Source organism: Neoarius graeffei, chromosome 23, assembly GCF_027579695.1.
Source record: "Neoarius graeffei isolate fNeoGra1 chromosome 23, fNeoGra1.pri, whole genome shotgun sequence".
NCBI classification, from domain to species: Eukaryota; Metazoa; Chordata; class Actinopteri; order Siluriformes; family Ariidae; genus Neoarius; species Neoarius graeffei.
In genome coordinates this window covers 42,480,894-42,506,789 of record NC_083591.1, presented here as the reverse complement: position 1 = coordinate 42,506,789, position 25,896 = coordinate 42,480,894, and the positions used below count along the sequence as shown (strand labels likewise).

At 40.6% G+C, this 25,896-nt stretch overlaps 1 protein-coding gene across 1 annotated transcript in view; it reads right to left on the bottom strand.

Moving 5' to 3' along the window:
• The window catches only part of LOC132871227 (potassium/sodium hyperpolarization-activated cyclic nucleotide-gated channel 2-like), a 162,998-nt gene that overhangs the window by 94,347 nt on the left and 42,755 nt on the right, over nt 1-25,896 (bottom strand). The window contains exon 3 of the mRNA XM_060905348.1: nt 14,265-14,426. Coding sequence (XP_060761331.1) covers nt 14,265-14,426 — 162 coding nt within the window. The remainder of the gene's footprint in view (nt 1-14,264; nt 14,427-25,896) is intronic.

Genomic DNA, 25,896 nt, shown 5'->3' with positions numbered 1-25,896 from the left:
GGATAGGCTCCAGCTTGCCTGCGACCCTGTAGAAGAGGATAAAGCGGCTAGAGATAATGAGATGAGATGAGAGATCAATGTCGGTGCTTACATAAATGAGGAAGTAATTCTAATCTTTATAAACAAATGAACTGATAATGTTTAACCTGTGTCAGAAAATCTTTTTGTTCCACTTTCTACCCACTTTCGAAGTATTTTCGTAAATCACATTTTGTTAATCATTCGTTGCTGTTTGTATTAATTTCTAGTTTTTTAGTTTAGCAATAAATGCCAACAGGCAATTGATATCGTAACCATATGAAAATCCAGGTCAAAGGTCAATTTTTTTTTTAATTGAGATTTAAAATTTACATCTAAAAATATAAAATGTCTACTGATACTGTAATATGTGGTAGATATTTACAACAAACTGCAAAAAAAAATTCTGAATGGAATAGAAAAATCTGAATATTTCAAGCGTGTAATTTTTTTTATATGCTAGGAATTTAATTCTGGTCTAATTCTATTTATTGCAATAGGATTCCAAATACTCTATAAACATTCCATTCTGTTACAAATCAGAAAAAAAATTATTATAAAAATCACAGCACTTTTATTTTTTTTTAAAGTACTTCATCTACTTCAACAATGTTACACAAAGATCGATCCATAACAGTTGTAAATGTCACTTAATTCCACAGGGTGTCGATAATGGTGGACACCGGTGAAAGTGATCACTATTATTGACACCTCACATGACTTCTCAAACGCACGTTTAGATACAAAATGGTGACTGTCAAATGAGAGTAAGAAACAAAGTAGGTTTCGACAAGGAGATCATGAAATATTGGTGAATTTGATCAGTAAAAACATGCCCGTGATTTTTCCACCATGCTTACCTGCGATGATAACGTACGGGTTTTCCTCAAATTGCCGATCGTGCTAAAAAAATTCCATCTCAGGTAACGAGCTCTGTCATCACACAACAAGATCAAAGGGCGAGGCGGGGGGGGTCAGGGGGTCTTCCGGTTGATTAATTAACCAATAATAATAACTGTTGTAACTGATATCACCTTTGTAAAATTGTTTTTTTATTGGTAAATCTGAAAACGTGTCGATAATTATGGACTGTTAATAATTGTAGCCGCCGTTCTAGTTTTAAATGTTTTCACCATTGATGCATGTGCTCACTTTCTAACATAGCTGCTGTTGTTGTTGTACTCTGAAGGCAAACATTGTTTTACATGTGACTTCAAGAAGAACCACGATAAGTTGCGCCAAACAAGGCTTTAAAACAGCGCTTACCCTGGCAAATATCAATCGTAGATTTCCTTCTATCACTTTTACACCCAGATCATGGACCCAGCCACTGGTGAAAAAGTCATGAGCCTCCATGCTCTTGTGGTTCTTGGACTGCTTGAGTGTGTAGAACGACGTCCAAGTAGTGCAGCCAAGTAGTTTGAAATGTCTACTTCTGGAACAGCCGGTAAATCTTTAAAACCGTAGGAAAAATCTTTCTTCTTGAGCGTATAGGGATCCATATTTTCACATTTTGATATTTTTTACTGATATCTAGCTTGAATATTGGGTCCTAAGGTCTTGCAATAATCTGACATCTCGCATACGCGTCTTGCCTCCACAGCCGCCATATCGGAATGTTTGACCTCCAGCTGGAAGTGAGGCCGCGCACCATAAAGTCACGTGATTGCAAACCAGCAATTTACTGTTTGATCGCATTAAGTAGACAAGAAACTCATCCACTAATTAACTTTTGATGAGGCAGAGCTGTTAATTGAAAAGCATTCCAGGTGACTACCTCATGAAGCTGGTTAAGATAACGCTAATAGTGTGTCAAGCATCATCAAGGTAAACGCTGGCTACTTTGAAGAATCTAAAATATGAAACATAGTTTATTTTTTTAACATTTTTTTGTGGGCGGCATGGTGGTGTAGTGGTTAGCGCTGTCGCCTCACAGCAAGAAGGTCCGGGTTCGAGCCCCGTGGCCGGCGAGGGCCTTTCTGTGCGGAGTTTGCATGTTCTCCCCGTGTCCGCGTGGGTTTCCTCCGGGTGCTCCGGTTTCCCCCACAGTCCAAAGACATGCAGGTTAGGTTAACTGATGACTCTAAATTGACCGTAGGTGTGAATGTGAGTGTGAATGGTTGTCTGTGTCTATGTGTCAGCCCTGTGATGACCTGGCGACTTGTCCAGGGTGTACCCCGCCTTTCGCCCGTAGTCAGCTGGGATAGGCTCCAGCTTGCCTGCGACCCTGTAGAACAGGATAAAGCGGCTACAGATAATGATGAGATGAGACACTTTTTTGTTTACTGTATGTCTTCAGTATTGTTCTACAATGTAAAAAATAGTTACAGTACAGGAAAAACCTATGAATGAGTAGGGGTGTACAAAATTTTGACTGGTACTGTAGGTCAGATGGAGCACAAAGATATTATTATTATTATTATTATTATTATTATTATTATTCATACTTTAATTAATAATCAATGGTTAAAGGGACTGTTAATATCTGTGTTAATGCACAGCCTTAAAAAAAAAGTCGACTAAGCATCAAGAAGGCAGAATAATGCATTTGACAGAGAAAGAAATTGTTTTATGTCTACTTATTAATCATTACAGGTAATGATTGTAGCATGTTCCATAACTTCTGAAAAATTGAAGAAATAGATCTGTGCCAAGTTTATTAAAACGTTAGCAGTGTTATATACTGTATATAACACTGTACTGTATGTACTGTATGTACTGTATGTAAATAAAATGTGAATTAAAATCACAATAAGTAAGGAATAAAACACTTGGGGGCATGCTGTTACAGGATAATAATTATTATTCTATCCACATTCACTGGATATGAGCAATTGCATGTTGTGATTGGCTGCTCTACTACTAGGTTATCAGCTCATATACCATGAGTAGAGAAAAACAAAATGGCGGAGCATGTTACTAAACCAACCAAGGACGAAATAAAAACTCTACTCAAAAACAAAACCCCCCAAAAAATACAAAAAAAGCAACAAAATGTGGAATTGATGGTAAGAACGCACCTTTTTATTTTTCATGAATTATTATTATTATTGCATTTTTCACAAATTGCTACTGTCGTTTCGCCGGTTTGTTTACATTCTAAGCGGAAATGATTTTGTCGGATGTTTTGTATAAAGATTTTAATTATTGAATTTGCAAAAAATAAAAATAAAAGTGCTCCGTTTCTCAAAATCCAGTGAATGTTGATAGAATAAAACCGTTATTCCACTCAATATCATCATACATGGCTTATAGCCAACTCAGCACTACGCACCTCATCGGCTATCAGCTCATGTACGACTCGAGTTCGTGGAATAACTGTTAAATGTCTTGGTTGTGTAATGTTACTGTTACCACTCCAAAGTTGACAGCATATGGTGAAGTGTTTTATTCCTCCTACACAATTTGGAAATGATTATAACTTTTTATTAATTAGAAAATGAATAAAGTTGGAGATGATGGTTGGGATGGATGGTAGAATTTTGTCCAAATCTAATCTGATTCAGAACTTAAAGTAGGGTTTGATTGAAGCCAAGATTAAGGTTAACATGATTAAGGTAACGTAACACAGTAGGAGGAAATAGTTATCTGCCCTCTTCCACATACCTAAGCTCAGTGATGCGTCTGATTGGTTAGTGTCACTGTGATTGACAGGAGAGACAGTAATGTCATCCCTCCCACCCAGAGCAAACTGGCACCGCCAATGTTGATTTCTTGGCTCCAGGTTGTGACATCATCTGGATTCAAACGTTAAAGTGCCATTCCACCATTGGATGTATTCTTTGGCATAAAATACAATATATTTTATGACAACATGACTAGACAGAGAAATCTTTTAGCTTCAAAATGATATATCAAACATAATTTTTTGACAACGACAAGTATATTAATTTTGCGACCAAAGTCACCTACCCTTTTAATTTCCGCGTGGTAGTGAAACATGATGTCATCGGCAGGTTCCCCTTCTTGTGTACCACGTGTCGGTCTATTTTTAGACCAGGAAACCCCCAAAGTGAGAGAGTCATTTCTCCTCGTATATGGGGGCCAAAAAAATTGCGAAAAATTTTGAGTTAATCTTTCAGTTAGCTAGATTTATTGGTATTAGCTCGATTTATTGGTATTATTTTTATCGCGTTCTATCCGCCATTGCTGATAATATGTGCCACGTCACACGTCATGTGGTACACAAGAAGGGGAACCTGCCGATGACATCACACGCGGAAATTAAAAGGGTAGGTGACTTTGGTCGCAAAATTAATATACTTGTCGTTGTCAAAAAATTATGTTTGATATATCATTTTGAAGCTAAAAGATTTCTCTATCTAGTGATACCATTTATATATGTTGTCAAAATATATTGTATTTTATGCCAAAGAATACATCCAATGGTGGAATGGCACTTTAAGGTGAATACCTTTCAACTGCGCCTAAGGCTCTGACTTATCATTGTTGGGAGGGGAGAACAAATCTGCTCAGGCCCTGAATCAGCTGTTTTCAGTTCAGTTGGGTCTCTTTCTACCCCTTGTGTATGTCATTAAACTCTGTCACTGAGGCATCTGTAATTATTTGCTGAACACATTGAAAGGCAAAGCCAATCTGAAAACACACATGGAATTTGTAATTGAGTAATTGAATCCTACATGTGTGTATGCATGCTTGTGTGTATGTTTGGGATAGATTGACCTCCCACTGCGAGAAGTTGTGAAGACATCTAACAGGTCCTGGCGTCCTAATGCGGTAAAGAAATAAAAACAGATGTCCTGCTTGTGTGTGTTTTTGCACAATGGAACAAATTATCAACCACTCAGCATATGAAGAACTCCAAAGAAACATGATTGAGCCTATTCACACATCTTTCCCTCTGAGTAACCTTTTCTCTCTGACCCGTCTCTTCCTGTCTCTCTGAACTTTCCCTCTGATGTTTTCCCCCCCGAAACCCTTCCTGTCTGATCTCCAGAGGATTCGTTTCATGATGCCATGTGAGACGGCTGCACGACACTCAACCTGATATCACAAAGAACTTACTGGAATTTCAATGAGGAAGAGCGATTCAGGAGAAATTTAAGTGAACTGATAAGAAAAGCACATTGCGTATGGCTAATCCTGCTAATAGTCTTAACTGCAGCAATTTTTAAATAACAAAGGGAACTTATGTCTGTGTGTGTGCGCAAGTTTATATTTGCATATGTAAGCTGCTTTATGCAAATTTTTGGCAAGATCCAGTCAAGGTTTTGACCAAAATATTCCTACATGCATTCAGTTCTTTCTTTCTGACATTTGAAAGCTAATCAACTTTAAAGCAAGGGTAGGTAATTTTGGAGAAACCAGCAAGAGCAAGTGAGATTTTGGAAGTATCCAAATGAAAAATCCCATCCCTTCTCTTCAGCCCTCCCTCCAAAACCACTCCATCAAAACTACTGAACGTGCACCGCCTGACTACTGTAGGAGGTCCATCAGAGAGAGCATTTGGGGGAGGAACGTAGTGTGTCGTCATATCCAACTACTTCATATCTCATTCACATGAAACAAAAAACACCTAACATTATCATGTCTGTGAAGATTCTCAATCATCCAGGTCATAGTAAACTGTGGGTGGTAGAAATGGGCAACTGGACTTGCTTGAAAATTCTTGAAAACATTTCACCTCTCGTCCAAAAGGCTTCCTCAGTTCTGTCTGACTAATAGGGAGTATCAGATATTTATCTTCTCCTAGATCAGAATCAGAATTCTGATGACCAGCTCATCTAAGGTGTCATTGAGGCATCATGTTGGTGTGGGTCACTGGAGGCTGGGTGTGAACGGCGAGTCATTAGGGTGATCAAAGGATTGCCCGTTAGGGTGATCAATGGCAATCTGACTCTCTCTGTCCTCCTGTGAGTCACCGAAAACAGCTGGGTCCTGGTGTACACCCAGCCATCTGGGAAGAGTGTCCAAGACCGCCTTGTAGATGTTTGACAAATGATGTTAAAGAAGCCATTTTTGTCAACCTGGAACTGGACTTGCTTGAAAATTCTTGAAAACGTTTCACCTCTCGTCCAAAAGGCTTCCTCAGTTCTGTCTGACTAATAGGGAGTATCAGATATTTATCTTCTCCTGGATCAGATGTTTTCCCTACATTTCTGGTCTATCCGAGAAACTCAGGAGGATCTTCTACAAACACAACATTCCGGTACATTTCAGACCCAGTAACACCCTGAAGCAGAAACTGGTCCACCCTAAGGACAGAATACCTAGACACAAACAGGACAACGTAGAGTATGCAATTCAGTGCAGTGATGATTGCACAGATTCGTATATTGGGGAGACGAAACAACCGCTATACAGGCGCTTGGCCCAACACAGGAGAGCCAGCTCCTCAGGCCAGGACTCGGCTGTCTACATTCATCTTAACAACAAAGGACACTCATTTCAGGATTGTAACGTACGCATTTTAGCCAGAGAGGATCGTTGGTATGAGCGAGGAGTTAAAGAAGCCATTTTTGTCAACCTGGAACGGCCATCACTGAACAGAGGTGGGGGTCTAAGACATCATTTGTCAAACATCTACAAGGCGGTCTTGGACACTCTTCCCAGACGGCTGGGTGTACGCCAGGACCCAGCTGTTTTCGGTGACTCACAGGAAGACAGAGAGAGTCAGATTGCCATTGATCACCCTAACAGGCAATCCTTTGATCACCCTAATGACTCGCCGTTCACACCCAGCCTCCAGTGACCCACACCAACATGATGCCTCAATGACACCTTAGATGAGCTGGTCATCAGAATTCTGATTCTGATCCAGGAGAAGATAAATATCTGATACTCCCTATTAGTCAGACAGAACTGAGGAAGCCTTTTGGACGAGAGGTGAAACGTTTTCAAGAATTTTCAAGCAAGTCCAGTTGCCCATTTCTACCACCCACAACCTAACATTATCATCTTCTTCTTCTGGCTGCTCCCGATTAGGGGTCGCCACAGCGGATCTTTCGTCTCCATTGCTTCCGGTCTTCCGCATCCTTCTCTACCACACCTGCCACTTTCATGTCCTCTCTCACCCCAACCATGTATCTCCTCTTTGGCCTTCCTCGTTTTCATTTGTCTGGCAGCTCCATCCTCAACATTCTCCTTCCAACATGCTCTGCATCTCTTCTCAGGATGTGCCCATACCATCTCAGTCTCATCTCTCTTAGCTTCATTCCCAAGCTCTCCACATGTGCTGTCCCTCTGATGTGCTCGTTCCTTATCCTGTCCAACCTCGTCACTCCCATCGCAAACCTTAACATCCTCAGCTCCGCCACCTCCAACTTTGCCTCCTGCCTCTTCGTTAAGGGTACGGTCTCCGATCCATACATCACAGCTGGTCTCACTACTGTCTTATACAACTTACCTTTCACTTTTGCTGGGACTTTCCTATCACAAATGACTCCTGAAATCCTTCTCCAACTGCTCCACCCTGCCTGCACTCGCTTTCTCACCTCACTATCGCAGCCCCCATTTTCCTGCTTGAATTCACGCACAGTTGACCCCAGGTACTTGAATTCACAGTTGAGCTAATATTATCATAATGAATGTAAACAATGAACATGGCTATTGTTAGTACTCACAGCTGTTGACTAGCTTGCTAACTTTAGCACTATGTCTGCCTATGAGTAGCCTGGGCCCGCCCATCCTAAGCGTGACGCAACACGAGGGCCTGTTGCGAGCAATAGCTCGTAGAGCTTTGAAGTCGCGTTAGCCAGACTAGCCTATGAGTGCATGGGCAGAGTGCTCATAGGTAGGCCATCCAATCATTTCATTTGGACCAATATGTTTCTTTTTTGAATGTCAGAGCATTTGATTTATTCATTGCTATCAGGATGCAAGAGAATTTGAAGAAATAAAACAAAAATTATCATATCCACATTCACTGCACTGCAAAACCCCATAAGGTCACTGAGCTCAAAAATTTTATTGAAACCGATTACGTAAAAATTTTTGAGGTAAGTAACTTAAATTTTTTAAGGTAAGATTTCTTAAAAATTACAATTAAGTGTAACTATAGTGTAATTTTTAAGAAATCTTACCTTAAAAAATTTAAGTTACTTACCTCAAAAATTTTTACGTAATCGGTTTCAACAAAATTTTTGAGCTCAGTGACCTTATCGGGTTTTACAGTGTGGATATGAGCAATCGCACACTCTGATTGGCTACTCTACTGTACTATGAGGATATCAGATCATATAACATGAGTAGAGAAAAACAAAATGGCGGCGCGTGTTGCTGAACCAACCGAGGACGAAATAAAAACTCTACTCGAAAACAAAACCCCAAAAAATACAAAAAAAGAAGCAACAAAATTTGGAATGAAAGTATTTGATGGTAATAACATAACTTCTTTTAGTTTTCAAGTATTATTATTATTGCATTTTTCACAAATTGCTTCTGTCATTTCACCGGTTGGTTTACATTCTTCATCTTTAAGCATTAAAATTGGTTGAATTTTTTTTTTGACTGGTTCAAAAGCTCAAAGAAGTTTGAAAATTACATAACTGAAATGTCCAAGGAAGAATTAAATAAACGTCTAAAGCTATTCTATACCTTGTCATCACAGCACTTTCTACAAACAAAACAACACTAAAGTCAATTCGTGCAGCCATCGACAGGTTTTTAAGAAGTCCACCAAAGCGGAAATGACTATGTCTAGCTTGTCTTGTGTGTCACCCATGTTCAGGTTCGTTACGTGTCAAGTCTTGCTTTGTTTGTTCGTCTGTGTTTTACTTTATCTTAAAAACATCTGCATCCAACTTCACATGCAATTCCTGATATTGTGTTTAAATGTGCTGGTCTAGACGGGATTGAAAAAAGGTTTCGACTCAAGAGAAATCAAGCAAAAATCGGATGCATGAAATTCCACACAGGCGATTTGCATAATCTGAAAAGGGCCAACCATTTAAAAAAAAAAATTAAAAAATCAGCTTAAGCATGTGTGTAACCTGAGACTTAACACACGTAAGTTTCCTTGCGTAACTTTTGGACTTAAGTCACCAACTCTGACTACATCAGTGCCTGAAAACATAATGGAGAGCATCCTGTTTTGAGTTCATAAAATCTCACAGTTCATAAAATCTCTTCATGTAGAGGACCTGGGTTAAATATGTATGCGCATAATTTGGGAGAGGAAAACTCAACTGTTATAGACTAATTTGAACCCAAGGAACAACTTGGGACGTGTGCCAAAATTGCTATCTGGGGCGAACAGACCAAAAATTACCAATCCAAGATGGCTGCCGGTAGCAATATTGAAAATATAAATTTTTGAACCACTCACCATTTTATGGGTTTTTGGGTATGGGGAATCCATTAGTGACATCATTTTCACAATTGAAGGAAAAGGGAACAAGCTATGGTCAAAGGCAAGGTAAAAAAAAAACACCAAAAATTGGCCAAAATTGCAGTTTCACAGAAAACCTGTGGAAAAACAGAATAACCTTACCTCAAACATGAACTCATGGAATTGGGAGACCTATGCACATAATTTAGGAGAGTATAAGAAAGCAAGCATTTGATTAATATAAAGAAATTCATCTCATCTCATTATCTCTAGCCGCTTTATCCTTCTACAGGGTCGCAGGCAAGCTGGAGCCTATCCCAGCTGACTACGGGCGAAAGGCGGGGTACACCCTGGACAAGTCGCCAGGTCATCACAGGGCTGACACATAGACACAGACAACCATTCACACTCACATTCACACCTACGGTCAATTTAGAGTCACCAGTTAACCTAACCTGCATGTCTTTGGACTGTGGGGGAAACCGGAGCACCCGGAGGAAACCCACGCGGACACGGGGAGAACATGCAAACTCCACACAGAAAGGCCCTCGCCGGCCACGGGGCTCGAACCCAGGACCTTCTTGCTGTGAGGCGACAGCGCTAACCACTACACCACCGTGCCGCCCACATATAAAGAAATTGTATTTTCAAATCATACTATTATGATCAACGGAATGTTAAAGGAGAACTGAAGGCTATTTTTTTATTATCAAAATTCTATTTATCTCATTTTATTAAATATCGGAATGCATTTTTGATTGCTATGTCGTCACTGCTATAGCAAGTTATGAGTGTTTGAAATATGCTACGTAATATATCAGTCCATATGTCAAAGCAATGGCTGTAAACGAGATTCGTTGACACGGGCGCAGATAGAGGGGGGGACGGGCGGGATTCGTCCCACCCAGATTTAAATTCACCTCGTTCGGTCCCCCCCACTTATAAGGAGGAAAAAACGTCTATGCTGTCTTTCTTTGCATAAGGCAAACCTCACGGAAAAATCAAAAGACTAATTACCATTCGGTTTATTGAGGTGCACAGCAGTACATACGGTACATAGTTGCAACAACTCACATAAAACAAAACAAAGACTGATATTCGGTTGGTTGAGCTGCGCAGACTGCACAGTTGCGAGCTCGAGCTTGGTTGCTATGGTTACCCACAACAAGTTTGACAGGCATATCGGGGACAGCTCCTAGTTCAGGACCCCAACACGGCATGATGAAGGGTGCCAAACCGAAAAGGCAGAAAACGATTACATCGTTTTTTCAAAAAACAACGACTGTAAGTAAACTGTGCCTTACTTTATCATATCACCTTGCAATTTTTTGATAGTCTGTTCAAAGTAATGTCGTAGTGAAAGTAAAATCGTACGGAGTAGAGATGCCTTTCTGGTAGCCTCCTTCTTTCGGTGGCAGCCTGTAGATACAGTGCTCAGGAGGCAGTTTTAATGTTTAATCTGGCGTTCCCTGCCATAATTTCAGCGAGCATATTGTTTCATAAGGAAACTTTGCGAAGAGTTGTTGACTGACTGCCGCTCACGCAACACACAGGCATAGTTAGAAAGTCAACACATGTTGACAACACATGGTGGGGGTGGGGGTGGGGTTGGTTTGCTGGCAGCTTTGTCCCCCCCCAGTTCAAAAAACGTATCTGCGCCCCTGTTCGTCGAGACTTGTGCGAGACATCGTAGGACGGCAGTAAAACGTACAGCTGAAATCAAAGCGACCAACATCTGCCAACGTTGTCAAAAGACGCGCGTGCCCTCTTTCGAATGCTGACGTAATCAACCCGGAAGTTTTGTTTGTTTTGATAGCAATCAGGAAAGTTTGAAAAAAGTAGGCAGTAATCGTCATTTAAACTCGTTTTTGTGCAATATTTCATTTGGAAAACAGTTTTCAAAATGGCGACACGGACACCTGGCTGACACTTCACGTTTCGAAGTCTCGCACAAGTCTCGTGAAGATCGTGCGGATAAGCGACGCCTGCCGTGGACCAAACGAACTAAATTCAACATGGCTAAAAACCGAACAGGCCGATAAGTATAATATTTAATTGCGATCAGTTGCCAATACAAGTCACGATATAAGGTTACTAAAACCGAAAACGTAATTGAAGAACACGTTAATTAAGAAATAAAGTAAGTTTAAAAATGACCTCAGTTCTCCTTTAACTTAAAGTGAAAAATACAAAACAAAACTTCTTACTTTAGTAGGCAGCAATATCTTGAGAGCCTAAATGTTTAACAGCCAACAATACAACTTTTAATATCACATTATTACTGTTGGGCGGCATGGTGGTGCAGTGGTTAGCGCTGTCGCCTCACAGCAAGAAGGTCCTGGGTTCGAGCCCCGGGGCCGGCGAGGGCCTTTCTGTGTGGAGTTTGCATGTTCTCCCCGTGTCCGCGTGGGTTTCCTCCGGGTGCTCCGGTTTCCCCCACAGTCCAAAGACATGCAGGTTAGGTTAACTGGTGACTCTAAATTGACCGTAGGTGTGAATGTGAGTGTGAATGGTTGTCTGTGTCTATGTGTCAGCCCTGTGATGACCTGGCGACTTGTCCAGGGTGTACCCCGCCTTTCGCCTGTAGTCAGCTGGGATAGGCTCCAGCTTGCCTGCGACCCTGTAGAAGGATAAAGCGGCTAGAGATAATGAGATGAGATGAGATTATTACTGTTTACGTGTCACATAAACCAGGGCAAGGAACATGAAGAGCAACACAATATTAATACCGTAATACCGGCAGCCATCTTGGATTGGTAATTTTCAGTCTGTTTGCCCCAGATAGTGATTTTGGCACACATCCACAGTTATTCCTTGGGGTCAAATTAGCCTATAACAGTTGAGTTATCCTCTCCTAAATTATGTGCATACATGTCTAAGCCAGGTCAGAGACTATTCGAGGCTCCAGAATACCCACGATGCATTTTGATGTACGTACAGAGAACATCATTTGAAACGTAGGACAGATTTCACAGCACGGCTGAGTCATTCTGAACTGACAGCATTTTCAATGCTGTTACTTTGCTTCTTTTATTTATTTTCCCAACATCCTTAATGATATATTTTTAATAAGGGGAGAATTGTGGCTTCAGGATTGTAGGAAGCAGATACTTTGTGTGAATTAAAGCAATTTAAGGTGCACGTGAGAATAAATACTGATAGGGAGAGAGGAAAATTGAGAGCAATGCTCATTAGTATTGAAACAGGACCTTTTCAAATTAAGGTAAACCAGACGTGTGTGTGGGCGTGTGTCCCACTAAACAGGTTCTTTCATGTGTGTTGAAAGGAGGAATAAAAAGAGCAGCTGCTCTGGCACGTCCCAGGTCTCTCTCTCACACACACACACACTCTTTTATCTCCAGTGTCCTCACCCTGCATCGTTCGATCCTCCTTTCTTCATCTTTCTGCTCATCATCATGATAAAGCTCGACAAAGCAGGAGAATGGCTGAAAATAACTTCTCGACTGAATTCTTCTCTCAACAGACCATCGCTCTCTTATTCTTACAGATTTTTGAACGTCTGCCAAACGATTCCTACTACGTGCAAATGTAAATCGCTAACATTTTACGTTTCTCTTATGAAAATGTATGATCTCTGCCAGCTGTACTTAAAGCTATAACATCAATGCATCTCAGTGCACTTACTGTAGCTAATTAGAGTTATATACCACTCATGAGTTATGCTAACTCAGTGTCACATCATATGAGCAAATTAAATCAAGTAAATGCTCAAAGACATCTAATTTCTGCAAATTATCCCGAGCAAGCGGTCCTCCCCTGCTTCAGTAAGCATTAATCTATATTCATGCCAAGGGAGCAGAATAAATCTAATTTATTTCAATTAAATTATGCCACTCCTGTGTTGGGGCTCGGCTGGTGAGCTGATTTGCGTGTTTAGCATCATTGTGCTAGCATTAATGCATGCTGGGTAGGTGCGTCAGTGGTTTCTCAGTGTACCTCGAACTATTGTTCTCTCAGCATGTGGTAGGATATAGCACTGAACCTTAAAGATAGACCGCCTTTCAGATTTTTCAAGTATAGGTCAGAAAAAGAATTTTCCCCAGACACCCAATTATTATTATTTTTTGTTTAGTGGACTGAAAGCTACTGAATTTGAAATCACAGACTTCCAATTTTATTAGTTTTTTTTTTAACAGAACAATTAATGAATTTAGGGCCACATGGCCCTAAATTCTCCGCTATTTTTTCCTACTTCACCATGACCCAATTCAAGATACGACGTCAGGCATCACATGGTAGGCTTTCCCCATTCACGCAAGGCATTGTGGGATACAAATTTGAAATAGGAGAGAAAAATGGAGGACGTGAGTGTGCGAATGAAATGTGAAAGACCGACTACAGTAACGGAAAGCGAAAAGAAAAGACGTTATGTTATACACAAAGGAAAGGAAACGCAGGACCAAACTAATAAATATCGGCGGTCAGCGAGCACCTCAGTGTGATCAGCTGTTCGTTTAGTGACAGAATGGTGTAACTGTCGGTGCACGGTCAGAGGTAAACCTGCGCATGCGCACACGGACTTCCTCTGTCTGCTTGACTGCACAAAGTGAGCGATTTCATGCACATTATTTGCTCGGGAATCCCCTCAAATTAAATAACTTCCCAGCCATAGAATGGCCTGATATTTTGTGAGATATAACAGAAATAAATATATATCACAATGACCAAATTTCAGAGGGAACTAAATTTCACCAATTTTATGAAATCGAAAGGCAGTCTAGCTTTAAAATACTAAAAAAAGGACCACATTTTTACTGAAGCGTATGGTGTTTGAGAGGATTTACATTCGTAAATCTTCATTTTAAAGAAATGAGACATTTTTATAGATTCCATGCAGCTCCAAACTCTAAAATCCTTGATTTAAGGTTAAAAGAAAGGAACTACAGCTGGGAAAAGTTAACAAATCCAAGCCATTCATGGTTACTGGTTCACGTACCACCATTTTGTTGAGCGAGACCCAACAGTCGGAGGGGAAGTCCTGCAGCATGGGCACGAGGAACTGAAGACAGCCGTCCCAGTGGCACAGCAGCAGCATCATAGCGATCAGGTTGAAGATGCGCATCACAGCGCTCGCCAGGTCGTAGGTCATGTGGAAAATCTACAAGGAAGCACAACACCATGCTGTATGAGTGCATGATAGCTATGTTAAGCCTGGATTATATTCTCCATCTCAGCTTCTCAGATGTTTTCAAGCCAGGAATTTGTTTCACATGTAAATTTTCAGAGTAATCCAATTATCAAATATTATTCACTGTGGGCAGATGTGTACCATCTTATTTATTTATATTTGTGCTATTAGAGCTTGTTATCTCTGAACTTTCCACCCACAGAAACCAAACCAGTTACAGCACGGTTTTGTAAATGACTGAACAACATTCTCCAACTAAGTAAATCATATTAGTACATTAGCATTCATTCTTGCATCATCAGGAACCACTTTATCCTGGTGGATTTGGACTCTATCCTGGAACAAGAAAACATCCTGGATGGGACACCGGCGCGCACACATTAATATCTAGAATCAATTTAGCATACTTAATCCACCTACTGGCCTGTTTTTGGGAGGTGAGAGAACACCAGAGAACTCAAAGTAAACTCAGAACATGCAAAACTCTGCAGACTGGAACCCGAGCTCAGGATCGAACCAGAAGTGGAGCTGTGAGGCAAAAACGCTACCTGCTCCGCCATGTATGAACCCAATTCAATTTACAGTATGTAATAAATTAGTCGCTCACACTCATTAAGATAAAGATGTTTGAAAAGGTTCTTCATAGCAATGTTATTTCTATTCACCCCTTACACATATCCCACAATCCACTGCGCGGTTGGGAACTTCCATTGGCCACGCCCAGGCTGCTGATAATGGTACCAAAACCAATATTGGGCGATATAATCAGTTTCGATGTTCAAATATCGGCTGCAAGCTGAAACGTGATGGTATTAGATTGCTTTTATATGTCTAGTCACTGGTCCCATGGTATTTTTCGTCAGCACAGAAGCTTTTAAATCAGTCATCCTTATATTATCACCCATACAGCCCTTTTCACTTTCACTCTCTGCATTGTTTACACGAAATCCATATTCCAGCTACTCAGCACTATAAATCTGGCCAACAACATTAACAGTGTACATTTACACTGATGACAAATTGAAAATATGCAATCAGTATAAATCTTGAAAAAAATCTATGAGACCATGTAAACCCGTAATAATATTTGAACATCTGATATTTGAACATAATAGAGCGGCGGCTACAATTAGCCACCTTAATGATCTTTTGGCTGCTGCAAAAGTAGAAAAGACTTTCAATATGTAAATTGTGCATGAATAATTACTCAAACTTCCACTGGGAAAAAAACGAGTTGATTCCTGATTACTTAGCGTATCAGATCACATGACACCGTTCCACCATTATCGACACCTTTGTCTACAGTAATCGATACCGTTCCACAATTATTGACACCCAGATGATTATTTATAAAAATAATAATCGGTATGTCTCATCTCATTATCTCTAGCCGCTTTATCCTGTTCTACAGGGTTGCAGGCAAGCTGGAGCCTATCCCAGCTGACTACGGGCGAAAGGCAGGGTTCACCCTGGACAAGTCGCCAGGTCATCACAGGGCTGACACATAGACACAGACAACCATTCACACTCACATTCACACCTACGGTCAATTTAGAGTCACCAGTTAACCTAACCTGCATGTCTTTGGACTGTGGGGGAAACCGGAGCACCCGGAGGAAACCCACGCGGACACGGGGAGAACATGCAAACTCCGCACAGAAAGGCCCTCGCCGGCCACGGGGCTCGAACCCGGACCTTCTTGCTGTGAGGCGACAGCGCTAACCACTACACCACCGTGCCGCCCTAGTACAAAATATCTTTTATATAAATATATCGATGTGGGTGCTTACATAAATGAGGAAGTAATTCTAATACTTGTAAACAAATGAACTGATGATGTTTAACCTGCGTCAGAAAATCTTTTTGTTCCGCTTTCTACGTTTTTTCATAGATCACATTTTGTTAATCATTCGCTGTTTGTATTAATTTCTAGATTTGTAGTTTACCAATAAATGTCAACGGGCAATTGAGATTGTAACCGCATGAAAATCCAGGTCAAAGGTCGCATGTCATTCCTCGAACCAAAATATAAAATGTCTACTGATATTGTAATATGTGGTAGATATTTACAACAAACTGCAAAAAAAAAATTTCTGAATGGAACAGAAATATCTGAATATTTCAAGCACATCATTTTTTATATGCTAGGAATTTAATTCTGGTCTAATTCTATTTATTGCAATCGGATTCCAAATACTCTATAAACATTCCATTCTGTTATGAATCAGAAAAAAACATTATTATAAATCATAGCACTTTTATTTTTTTTAAATACTTCATCTACTTCACCAAACAATGTTACACAAAAGATCGATCCATAACAGTTGTAAATGTCGCTTAATTCCACAGCGTGTCGATAATGGTGGACACTGGTGAAAGTGATCACTATTATCGACACCTCACGTGACTTCTCAAACGCACGTTTAGATACAAAATGGCGACTGTTAAATGAAAGACTAAGAAACAAAGTAGGTTTCGACAAGGAGATCATGAAATATCGGTGAATTTGAGCAGTAAAAACATGTCCATGATCCTTCCCCCATGCGAGAGTGAGCTGGAAAGCTGCAGCGTTATTTCTGAGAAACTTGAAGAAAAGTTTTACATGACGGTAATGACTAAATGCAATGCCAAGGGCAAGTGCACAAAAAAAAACCTCACGCATGCTTCTACCCTATAGCTCTGCGGTCTTTTCTGCCTTCTGCACAGAAACCGGAATATAAAGGAATACACTTTGCTGCTTTATCACTTTTTGAATCCAAACAACTTTGTTAAGGAGCCTTGGTGCGACTTCAACGAGCAACTTTTTTCAGATGAGAATGTTTCCACGGGGCGGCATGGTGGTGTAGTGGTTAGCGCTGTCGCCTCACAGCAAGAAGGTCCTGGGTTCGAGCCCCGGGGCCGGCGAGGGCCTTTCTGTGCGGAGTTTGCATGTTCTCCCCGTGTCCGCGTGGGTTTCCTCCGGGTGCTCCGGTTTCCCCCACAGTCCAAAGACATGCAGATTAGGTTAACTGGTGACTCTAAATTGACCGTAGGTGTGAATGGTTGTCTGTGTCTATGTGTCAGCCCTGTGATGACCTGGCGACTTGTCCAGGGTGTACCCCGCCTTTCGCCCGTAGTTCAGCTGGGATAGGCTCCAGCTTGCCTGCGACCCTGTAGAAGGATAAAGCGGCTACAGATAATGAGATGAGATGAGGATGTTTCCACGTCTAAATGATCTGTTTTGCTGTACTTTCTCCAAATGACACGTATAATCCACAGACATGGGCACCGCCAGGGGGGGAAAGGTTAGAACAATTCTAGGGGCCCAGCACTGCCATGGGGCCCTTTAAGGGGCTGATAATATGCTTTTAATGATTTTAATAAGACTTTTGAAATAACAACAATGCAATATTCCATCTGGTAAAATGAGCTAATTGAACAAGGTTGTCTATTTCTTGAGTTCTTCAACATATTGTCATTTAACCCTCCCCCTTTTGCGAAATGGTACGGTCCAGTTCTGGTAGAAGCGCGATGCATTAAATCTGTGTGCTGATCAGTGCAACGCTACTTGCTGCTGTGTCGCGGTGCAGCAGCCAGCCAGCCAGCAGTGGAGTGCGTACAGTCTATGATCGCTAAATATGAAGAGTGGCTGTCAAAAACGTAAAGAAAGGCAGCTGAAAGCTGAGAGGGGCCGGAGAGGCAGGCAACTGGTCACTCAGTTTTTCCCAAAGAAAGTTAGCTATCGCTCACGTGTGTTCAAAATATTAGCGAATGGTAAATGAACAGTATGAACGTGGTTGGATTAGCCTATCAAGAGAACACTTTTACAGTTTGTACAGTGACATTTTTTCCATTTTAATAACTGAACTGACTTGTGTGATGAACAAGATGAAATATTACGTTATGCTGGTGCTAATAACTAGTGCTAATAACCAGTTTCATAACTAATGGGGTGCCCTAAATATGCACAGATTCAGCCTCAGGGGGACCTCCGCCCTACCAAACCACTGAACCCCCCTTTGGAGAAGGAGGTGAGCAGCAATACAACCCATAAATGCTTTAGGATTGAAGTTTTTAATGAGCGAGCGCCATATACAGTTTGCTAGATTAAAGTGTTGCTAATAACGGACACCAGTCAAGTGTTTGACATGGTTACGTGTGTGGAATGTTCACACGTTCTAAACCATTGGTTTCAAATTGAGGAGCTGGAGAAAGCGCAGCACACATAAAAGAGGGATAGAGGTTACAACATATGAAGAAATACGTACGTAATTGATCAAATTGAAATGTCACTCTGTGTCACTTTGAAATAAATTTATAATAAGATGTTTCCTGTCGGCGGCACGGTGGTGTAGTGGTTAGCGCTGTCGCCTCACAGCAAGAAGGTCTGGGTTCGAGCCCCGTGTCCGGCGAGGGCCTTTCTGTGCGGAGTTTGCATGTTCTCCCCGTGTCCGCGTGGGTTTCCTCTGGGTGCTCCGGTTTCCCCCACAGTCCAAAGACATGCAGGTTAGGTTAACTGGTGACTCTAAATTGACCGTAGGTGTGAATGTGAGTGTGAATGGTTGTCTGTGTCTATGTGTCAGCCCTGTGATGACCTGGCGACTTGTCCAGGGTGTACCCTGCCTTTCGCCCATAGTCAGCTGGGATAGGCTCCAGCTTGCCTGCGACCCTGTAGAACAGGATAAAGCGGCTACAGATAATGAGATGAGATGTTTCCTGTCTTTTATGGGTAACATTTGTAAGGCTACTGAGTATGGAGTTCATTTAAATGCATCAAACTAGACACACTTTGCTTTGAACATATTCCCTTTTTGCAGAACAGTACACACAGCTTTCTACCTAACACATAACAATCCATGGGATTTCCATAGGTATTTTGATGCTGGGTAGAAAACTTTTTCTATGATTTATTAGCAGTCACATCACACATTTCACTACCAATTGTCCTAGCACAAGAAGGCATGTGGCAAAATCTTGAATTTTCATTTGTGATTGTAAATGCACCAGAATTAGTCACTGACCAGTTTTCATCTAGTCCCTGGTAGGTTAATACATAAAATGTAATAGCAAAGTCACAAACTCAAGGTCCATGGGCTATCAAAAGTCAAATAATGACAATAGTGCAATTGTGACGAGGGTGGGCAAAGTTGGGGGGGCCCAAAATTCTAATCTTTCATGGGGCCCAAAATTTCTGGCGGTGCCCCTGTCCACAGAACTCTCATGAATTTAATCAATAGGGAGTCATTAGGACAGTACAAGATGGATAATGCCTAATAAAGCTTCAGGAAACCTTCGGGTATCCGTGGCTTAAAGGTTAGAGAAGCAGCCTGTGGCCCAAAGGGTCGCTGGTTCAATTCCCATGACTGGTAGGAAAATCCATGGTTGAAGTGCCCTTGAGCAAGGTGCCTAACCCCCAACTGCTCCCCAGGCTCTGGGTATGTGTGTGCTCATTGTATGTCGCTCTGGATAAGAGCATCTGTTAAGTGTAACATAAGAAAGCTGAGTGAAGGTTATTTAGAGGGTTACGAGATGTTCTTTTATAACTGATTTACATAACAAACGTGTTTCCTTTCCCATGTATTACAGTGCACTCAAAAACCCCAAGACAAGAATGAGAAATCAAAGTTATGATACACTACATCTTAAATTTAGTTCTTTTGCGAAATGAATGCTGTGATGTTCTCGTCTGTGGCCTACTTTCTACAGAGCATACTTATTGAATTTTGTTTATACACCAGCACTATACATTACATTACAGGCACTTAGCAGACGCTCTTATCCAGAGCGACATACAACATACCCAGATCAGCCTGGGGAGCAGTTGGAGGTTAGGTGCCTTGCTCAAGAGCACTTCAGCCATTCCTGCTGGTCCAGGGAATCAAACCAGCAACCTTTTGGTCCCAAAGCTACTTCTTTAAACCATTAAGCCATGACTTCCCCTATGGAATTCTGACTGGTCAGAAGGTGTTGATTAATTTCCTATAATAATAGCCCTGGCTGCCCGGTTCATATTAATGTGCTCTTTGAAATATTTTCTCATTTCGATCGTAATAACTTGCACAGAGACATGTGTGTGTAAATTGTGTTTAACTCTTTCTCACAGCACACTGGCATTCCTTTTTGACAGCGCAAAGGAAATCGAATTATTGGATGTTTTCAATCAGTAAAAACAAGTGAATTATTTTATCGCTGCAAGTCTGTTCTCACTTTAGTCAGGACACTGTTGGGTCCTGAAAGAAACACAACACGTAATCACTGCAAATTTATTAAGCCCCGACTGTCGACTTACATACAGTATGAGCTATTACCTACTACTGTGGAGTGTGACATCACAAACGAGACTGTCAGTGACAGTGTAGCTCACTCCAGCCCTGTCTGGTCCAGAAGGAATGATCTAAATTGGGCCACCTTGCGCAGTTCTACTCTCAACCAGTCCAGCTCAAATATTTGCCAGAAAGAATCCAAAACAGCAAGGAATTGACCGAGAAGAAGCGATTTTTGTTGAACTTCTCATTAACGCTTTACCCCTTAATGACGACCCCGTGTATATCCCTAAATGACGACATATGACAACCCCGTGTATATCCCATAATGACGACATATGATGTCTTGTCTAAAACCTTGTCAAAACCTTGTCTTTAGACTTTTTTTCTTGTAAATATGTTCTCAGGGTGAACAGTATATACATATACAAGGGTGGCTGTAGCTACTGCTTTAAGGGGTAAAGAGTTAAGGCTTAATTAGTCTATAACTTCTGTAATAATTGTAATTAAGTAGATCTGGGTAGAAGTCATATGCACCCTAGGTACCCCTACCTTCATGCCAGAAAGAATCAAAATCAGTGAAGAATTGAGGGAGAAGAAGCAATTTGTGTGGAAACTGCTCATTAGGGCTTAATTACTCCATATCACGGGCGATTGCTCTAAGACAACGAGGGAGGCTCAGCCTCCTCTAAATATGACGAACATCGTGTAGGATGAATTGTGCTAGGCTTATGTTATAGCCGACCTTATAACATTGCTATTTCAGATCCAGAATCATAGAAATATATGTGCTCAACCCAACTACAATGCGAAATCATTCCGTTATAACTTTCCCCAGTTCGCCTAATGTGTGCGTAAGTTTTTCCCCCTCGTGACAGCGCGATGCAGCGCAGCCTCAGTGGACTTCAATGGCATTTGGGAGCTATGCACTTTTCAATCTCAAAATGCAAGACGATTATTGGACAAATACTGCGAAAACGCCCGCCCCCGGAGTCTCACGGACTTCCAGCCTCAGTGGACTTCAATGGCATTTGGGAGCTCTGCGCTTTTCAATCTCAAAATGCAAGACGGTTATTGGACAAATACTGCGAAAACGCCCGCCTACGGACTCCCAGCCTCACAGTGGGAAGGACATGGCAGTTTCCGCGAGGAGACTGGTGATTGGTGAAAGCAGCCGGATATTTTCTTTGATTGACAGCTCGTTTCAACTATAGACAGGCAGCGGTGAATCTCAGTTCAGTCCCATGCAGATTCGCAAGTGCTGTGGTGTATTGTAAGAGATCAGCTTACATTTCGATTTCATTCATTACATACGGTTTCTACCAGCTTTTTTAGTTTGCATATATTTTCATTGTAAATAAAGTGTAAATATAGTGTTGTCAAGTTTGCTATCTTAATTCCAGAAATTTCGTTTATTTGAGTGACTGAACTTGAACTTGAGGGGGCTAGTCAGCTAGCAAGAAAGCTGTGCACGGATGCCAAGCATTGCTGATTTAATTTTGGCGAAGCCATTTGCCAGTCTTCCTTTCGAGGAAAAAATTAAAATTAAAGAGACCAACGCCTCAAACTGACTTGGTGAAAAAGGTAGGGAATAATACTCGTTCCTTTCAGCTCTCCTGGTATGAGAAAGTGAATTGGCTAACAGCAAGTGACCCACATCAACAACAGTAAATAGGCTACTTTAGTAATATGTCATGGGTGGACCAAAAATATAGAATCTATTTAAAATGTTTATGCTGAGTATACTATATTGGAATATATATTTCTCTGGATATGAATTAAACACAGCTACAATTTGGAAAACATTTTTAAACAAAAACACAGCCGAGAACATTTCACACTACAGACCTGGATTAAAAGTGAAGGGTTATCAAAATTGTCAATAAAACATTTCTCAGTCAAAATAAGTAAAATATAGGGAAAGTGTCATTGAATGAAATGTGTGGCACCCAGCTCTATGTTTGGCTCCCCAAGGTCAGTGCTTGTGCCTATTCCAGAACACTCTGCTGTTACTGCTGAGGTTCCTGACAAAGAGCTGCTTTCAATAATGATCAATTTTTAAACAAACATGCCACAATTTTAAAATATAAAATGTTAAAATATACCCCCCCAACACCACCATCATGTATATTGGACAGTAGGCTAATGGGCCAAAAGAACCTGTTATTTCACAGTTTGTGACGCTGCCAACAATCAGCCAGATCAGAGGGAAGAGTATGGGCAAAATTGATGTGTTTTTTCTTTTTTCTTTTAAAATCTGGAAATATCGTAACCGACCAGCCTCCCCTGTTTGAAAGACTACCAGCCGCCACTGCTCCATATCTTCAATATTAATTGCAATTATGCAAATTTGGGTAGAAGCTATATGCACCCTAAGCAGACCTACCTTCCTGCCAAAAAGAAGGAAAATCAGTGAAGAATTGAGAGAGAAGAAGCGATTTTCGTGAAAAGTGGATGACGCAGGGCAGACAACGGACAACACATGATGGCATAAACTCATCACCTGTCGGCCGGGTGAGCTACTAATCAATGCTGAACGCAGGCAACACCAAAACAGGTGGAAATTCCATGTTTTGGCCTCTGGTAAAAAGATATAAAGTCTTGTGTAATTGTTGATACGATCTATAAAAGAGGAAGAAAAAAAAGGAAATATACTTGTGCTTTCCATCTATTAAATATGTGCATTTGTTTCACATTAGGCAAGGCAAGTTTATTTATATAGCGCATTTCATACACAGTGGCAGTTCAATGTGCTTTACAGAAGTAAAAGCAAAACAGTAAACAATAGAAAATAAAATTACATAAAATAAATGGGGAAGAAAAATTATAAGAATTAAACAATAGTAGAAATAAAATAAAATGAAGTAAAAGTTCAGTAAAAAAAAACAGCAGAATAAAATAGAATAAAAGTTAAGTAAAGTTTAAAACATGCAGAGACTGTAAAAGTTAAGAAAGTTTAAAACATGTAAAGATGACGATATTAATCAGTTAGCAGAAAGCATCTGAGAACAGCTTGGTCTTTAGTCTAGATTTGAAGCTGCCAACAGCAGGAGCATTTTTGATGTCCTCTGGGAGTTGGTTCCATAGCTGTACTGCATAGTAGCTAAAAGCTGCTTCACCACACTTTGTTTTAACAACAGGTTTTAACAGTAAATTTTGCTGCTGCGATCTGGTAGATCTGATTGGGTTAGGCCGCTGCAACATATCAGAGAGGTAATTGGGCCCTGTACCACTTAGAGATTTGTACACCGGCAACAATACTTTAAAGACAATTCTGTAGCTTACTGGAAGCCAGTGAAGGGACCTTAGAATTGGAGTAATGTGCTCTGTTCTTTTTGTTCGTGTGAGAACCCTAGCCGCTGCATTTTGAATCACCTGAAGTCGTTTGATGGTCTTTTTTGGCAGGCCTGTGAAAAGGCCATTGCAGTAATCAACCCTACTAGAGATGAAGGCATGTATAAGTTTTTCCAGATCATTTTTTGACATAAGTCCTCTTAGTTTGGAAATGTTTTTTAGGTGATAAAATGCCGTTTTAGTGATTGCTTTCATGTGACTGTCAAAGTTTAGCTCGCTGTCAATGAAAACACCAAGATTTTTAACCATATCTTTTGTTTTAATCCCCTTTGTGTCAAGAATAGTGGTAATCCTGAGTCTTTCATCTTTTTTCCCCAAATAGAATTACTTCTGTTTTATCTGTGTTCAGCTGAAGAAAATTTTGTTACATCCAGTTGTTGATTTGGTCGATACACTGGTAGAGACATTCAAGGGGGGCATAATCATTAGGTGATAGAGCAAAATAAATTTGGGTGTCATCTGCATAGCAGTGATACAAAATTGAGTTGTTCTTGATAATTTGTCCAAGTGGGAGCATATAAAGGTTGAATAGTAATGGTCCAAGAATCGACCCCTGGGGGACACTACAGGTCAAGGACATTGATGTTGAGGTACAATTTCCCATGGTAACAAAGAAGCTTTTATCTTTTTTTTAAGTATGATTTTAACCAATTGATAACTTTACCAGTCAACCCAACCCAGTGTTCAAGTCGATATAGCAGTATGTTGTGATCAACAGGATCAAAAGCTGCACTGAGGTCCAGTAACACCAGGACCGATGTTTTGCCTGCATCAGTATTAAGACGTATGTCATTTATAACTTTAATCAGCGCTGTTTCAGTGCTATGATTGGCACAAAACCCTGACTGGAAGTTATCAAAACAGCTGTTTGATATCAAGAACGCAGTTAATTGATTGAAGACAATTTTTTCAAGGATTTTCCTGATGAATGGTAGATTTGATATTGGCCTGTAGTTGTTTAATACTGAAGCATCCAGATTATTCTTTTTAAGTAGGGGCTTTACAATGGCTTTTTTCAGGGACACAGGAACAATGCCAGTCTCTAAGGATGTATTTATGATCTGAAGCACATCTGTAATTATGAGGTGAAGAACAAACTTAAAGTTGGTGGGTAGAATGTCCAATTCAGATGTTGAGGAACTGAGATTTTGTACAGTTTTTTCAAGAGTCTCGTAATCAATTAAACAAAATTCTGACATTGTGTTGAAGTTGTCTGTCTGTGTCACTGGTGATTGCAGCTTTTCAGTTATTTGCAACTGAGATATATTATGAGCAATATTCTGCCGTATTTTATCAATTTTACCTCTGAAGAAGGATGCAAACTCATTGCATTTATTAACTGAGAGAAGTTCAGGTATTAATTGTGGTGGGGGATTAGTTAGCTTCTCTACTGTTGAAAATAGCACACGGGCATTGTTCATATTCTTGTTGATGATGTTGGAGAAGAAAGACTGTCTTGCTTTACGAATTTCATAATTATATTTACAAAGCATCTCTTTATGGATTTGATAATGGATGTGAAGTTTAGTTTTGCGCCATTTTCTTTCAGTCTTTCTACATTCTCTCTTTAACAGTTTAACAGCTGGGTATTGCTTCCATGGTGCTTTCTGCTTGTCATTGACTCTTTTGATTTTGAATGGAGCAATATCATCCATAATTTGGGTCATATTTGAATGAAAAATTTCCAGTAAATCATCTACAGAGTCTGACATTTTGGTTGAGATCCGAGAGAGAGCTTGCTCAAAGAGAACACGTGTTGTCGTTTATGACTCTCCTACCCATAGTCGTTGAGCTGTTCTGAATGTGAGGAGACATAGAAACATCAGAGAAAACACAGAAATGAT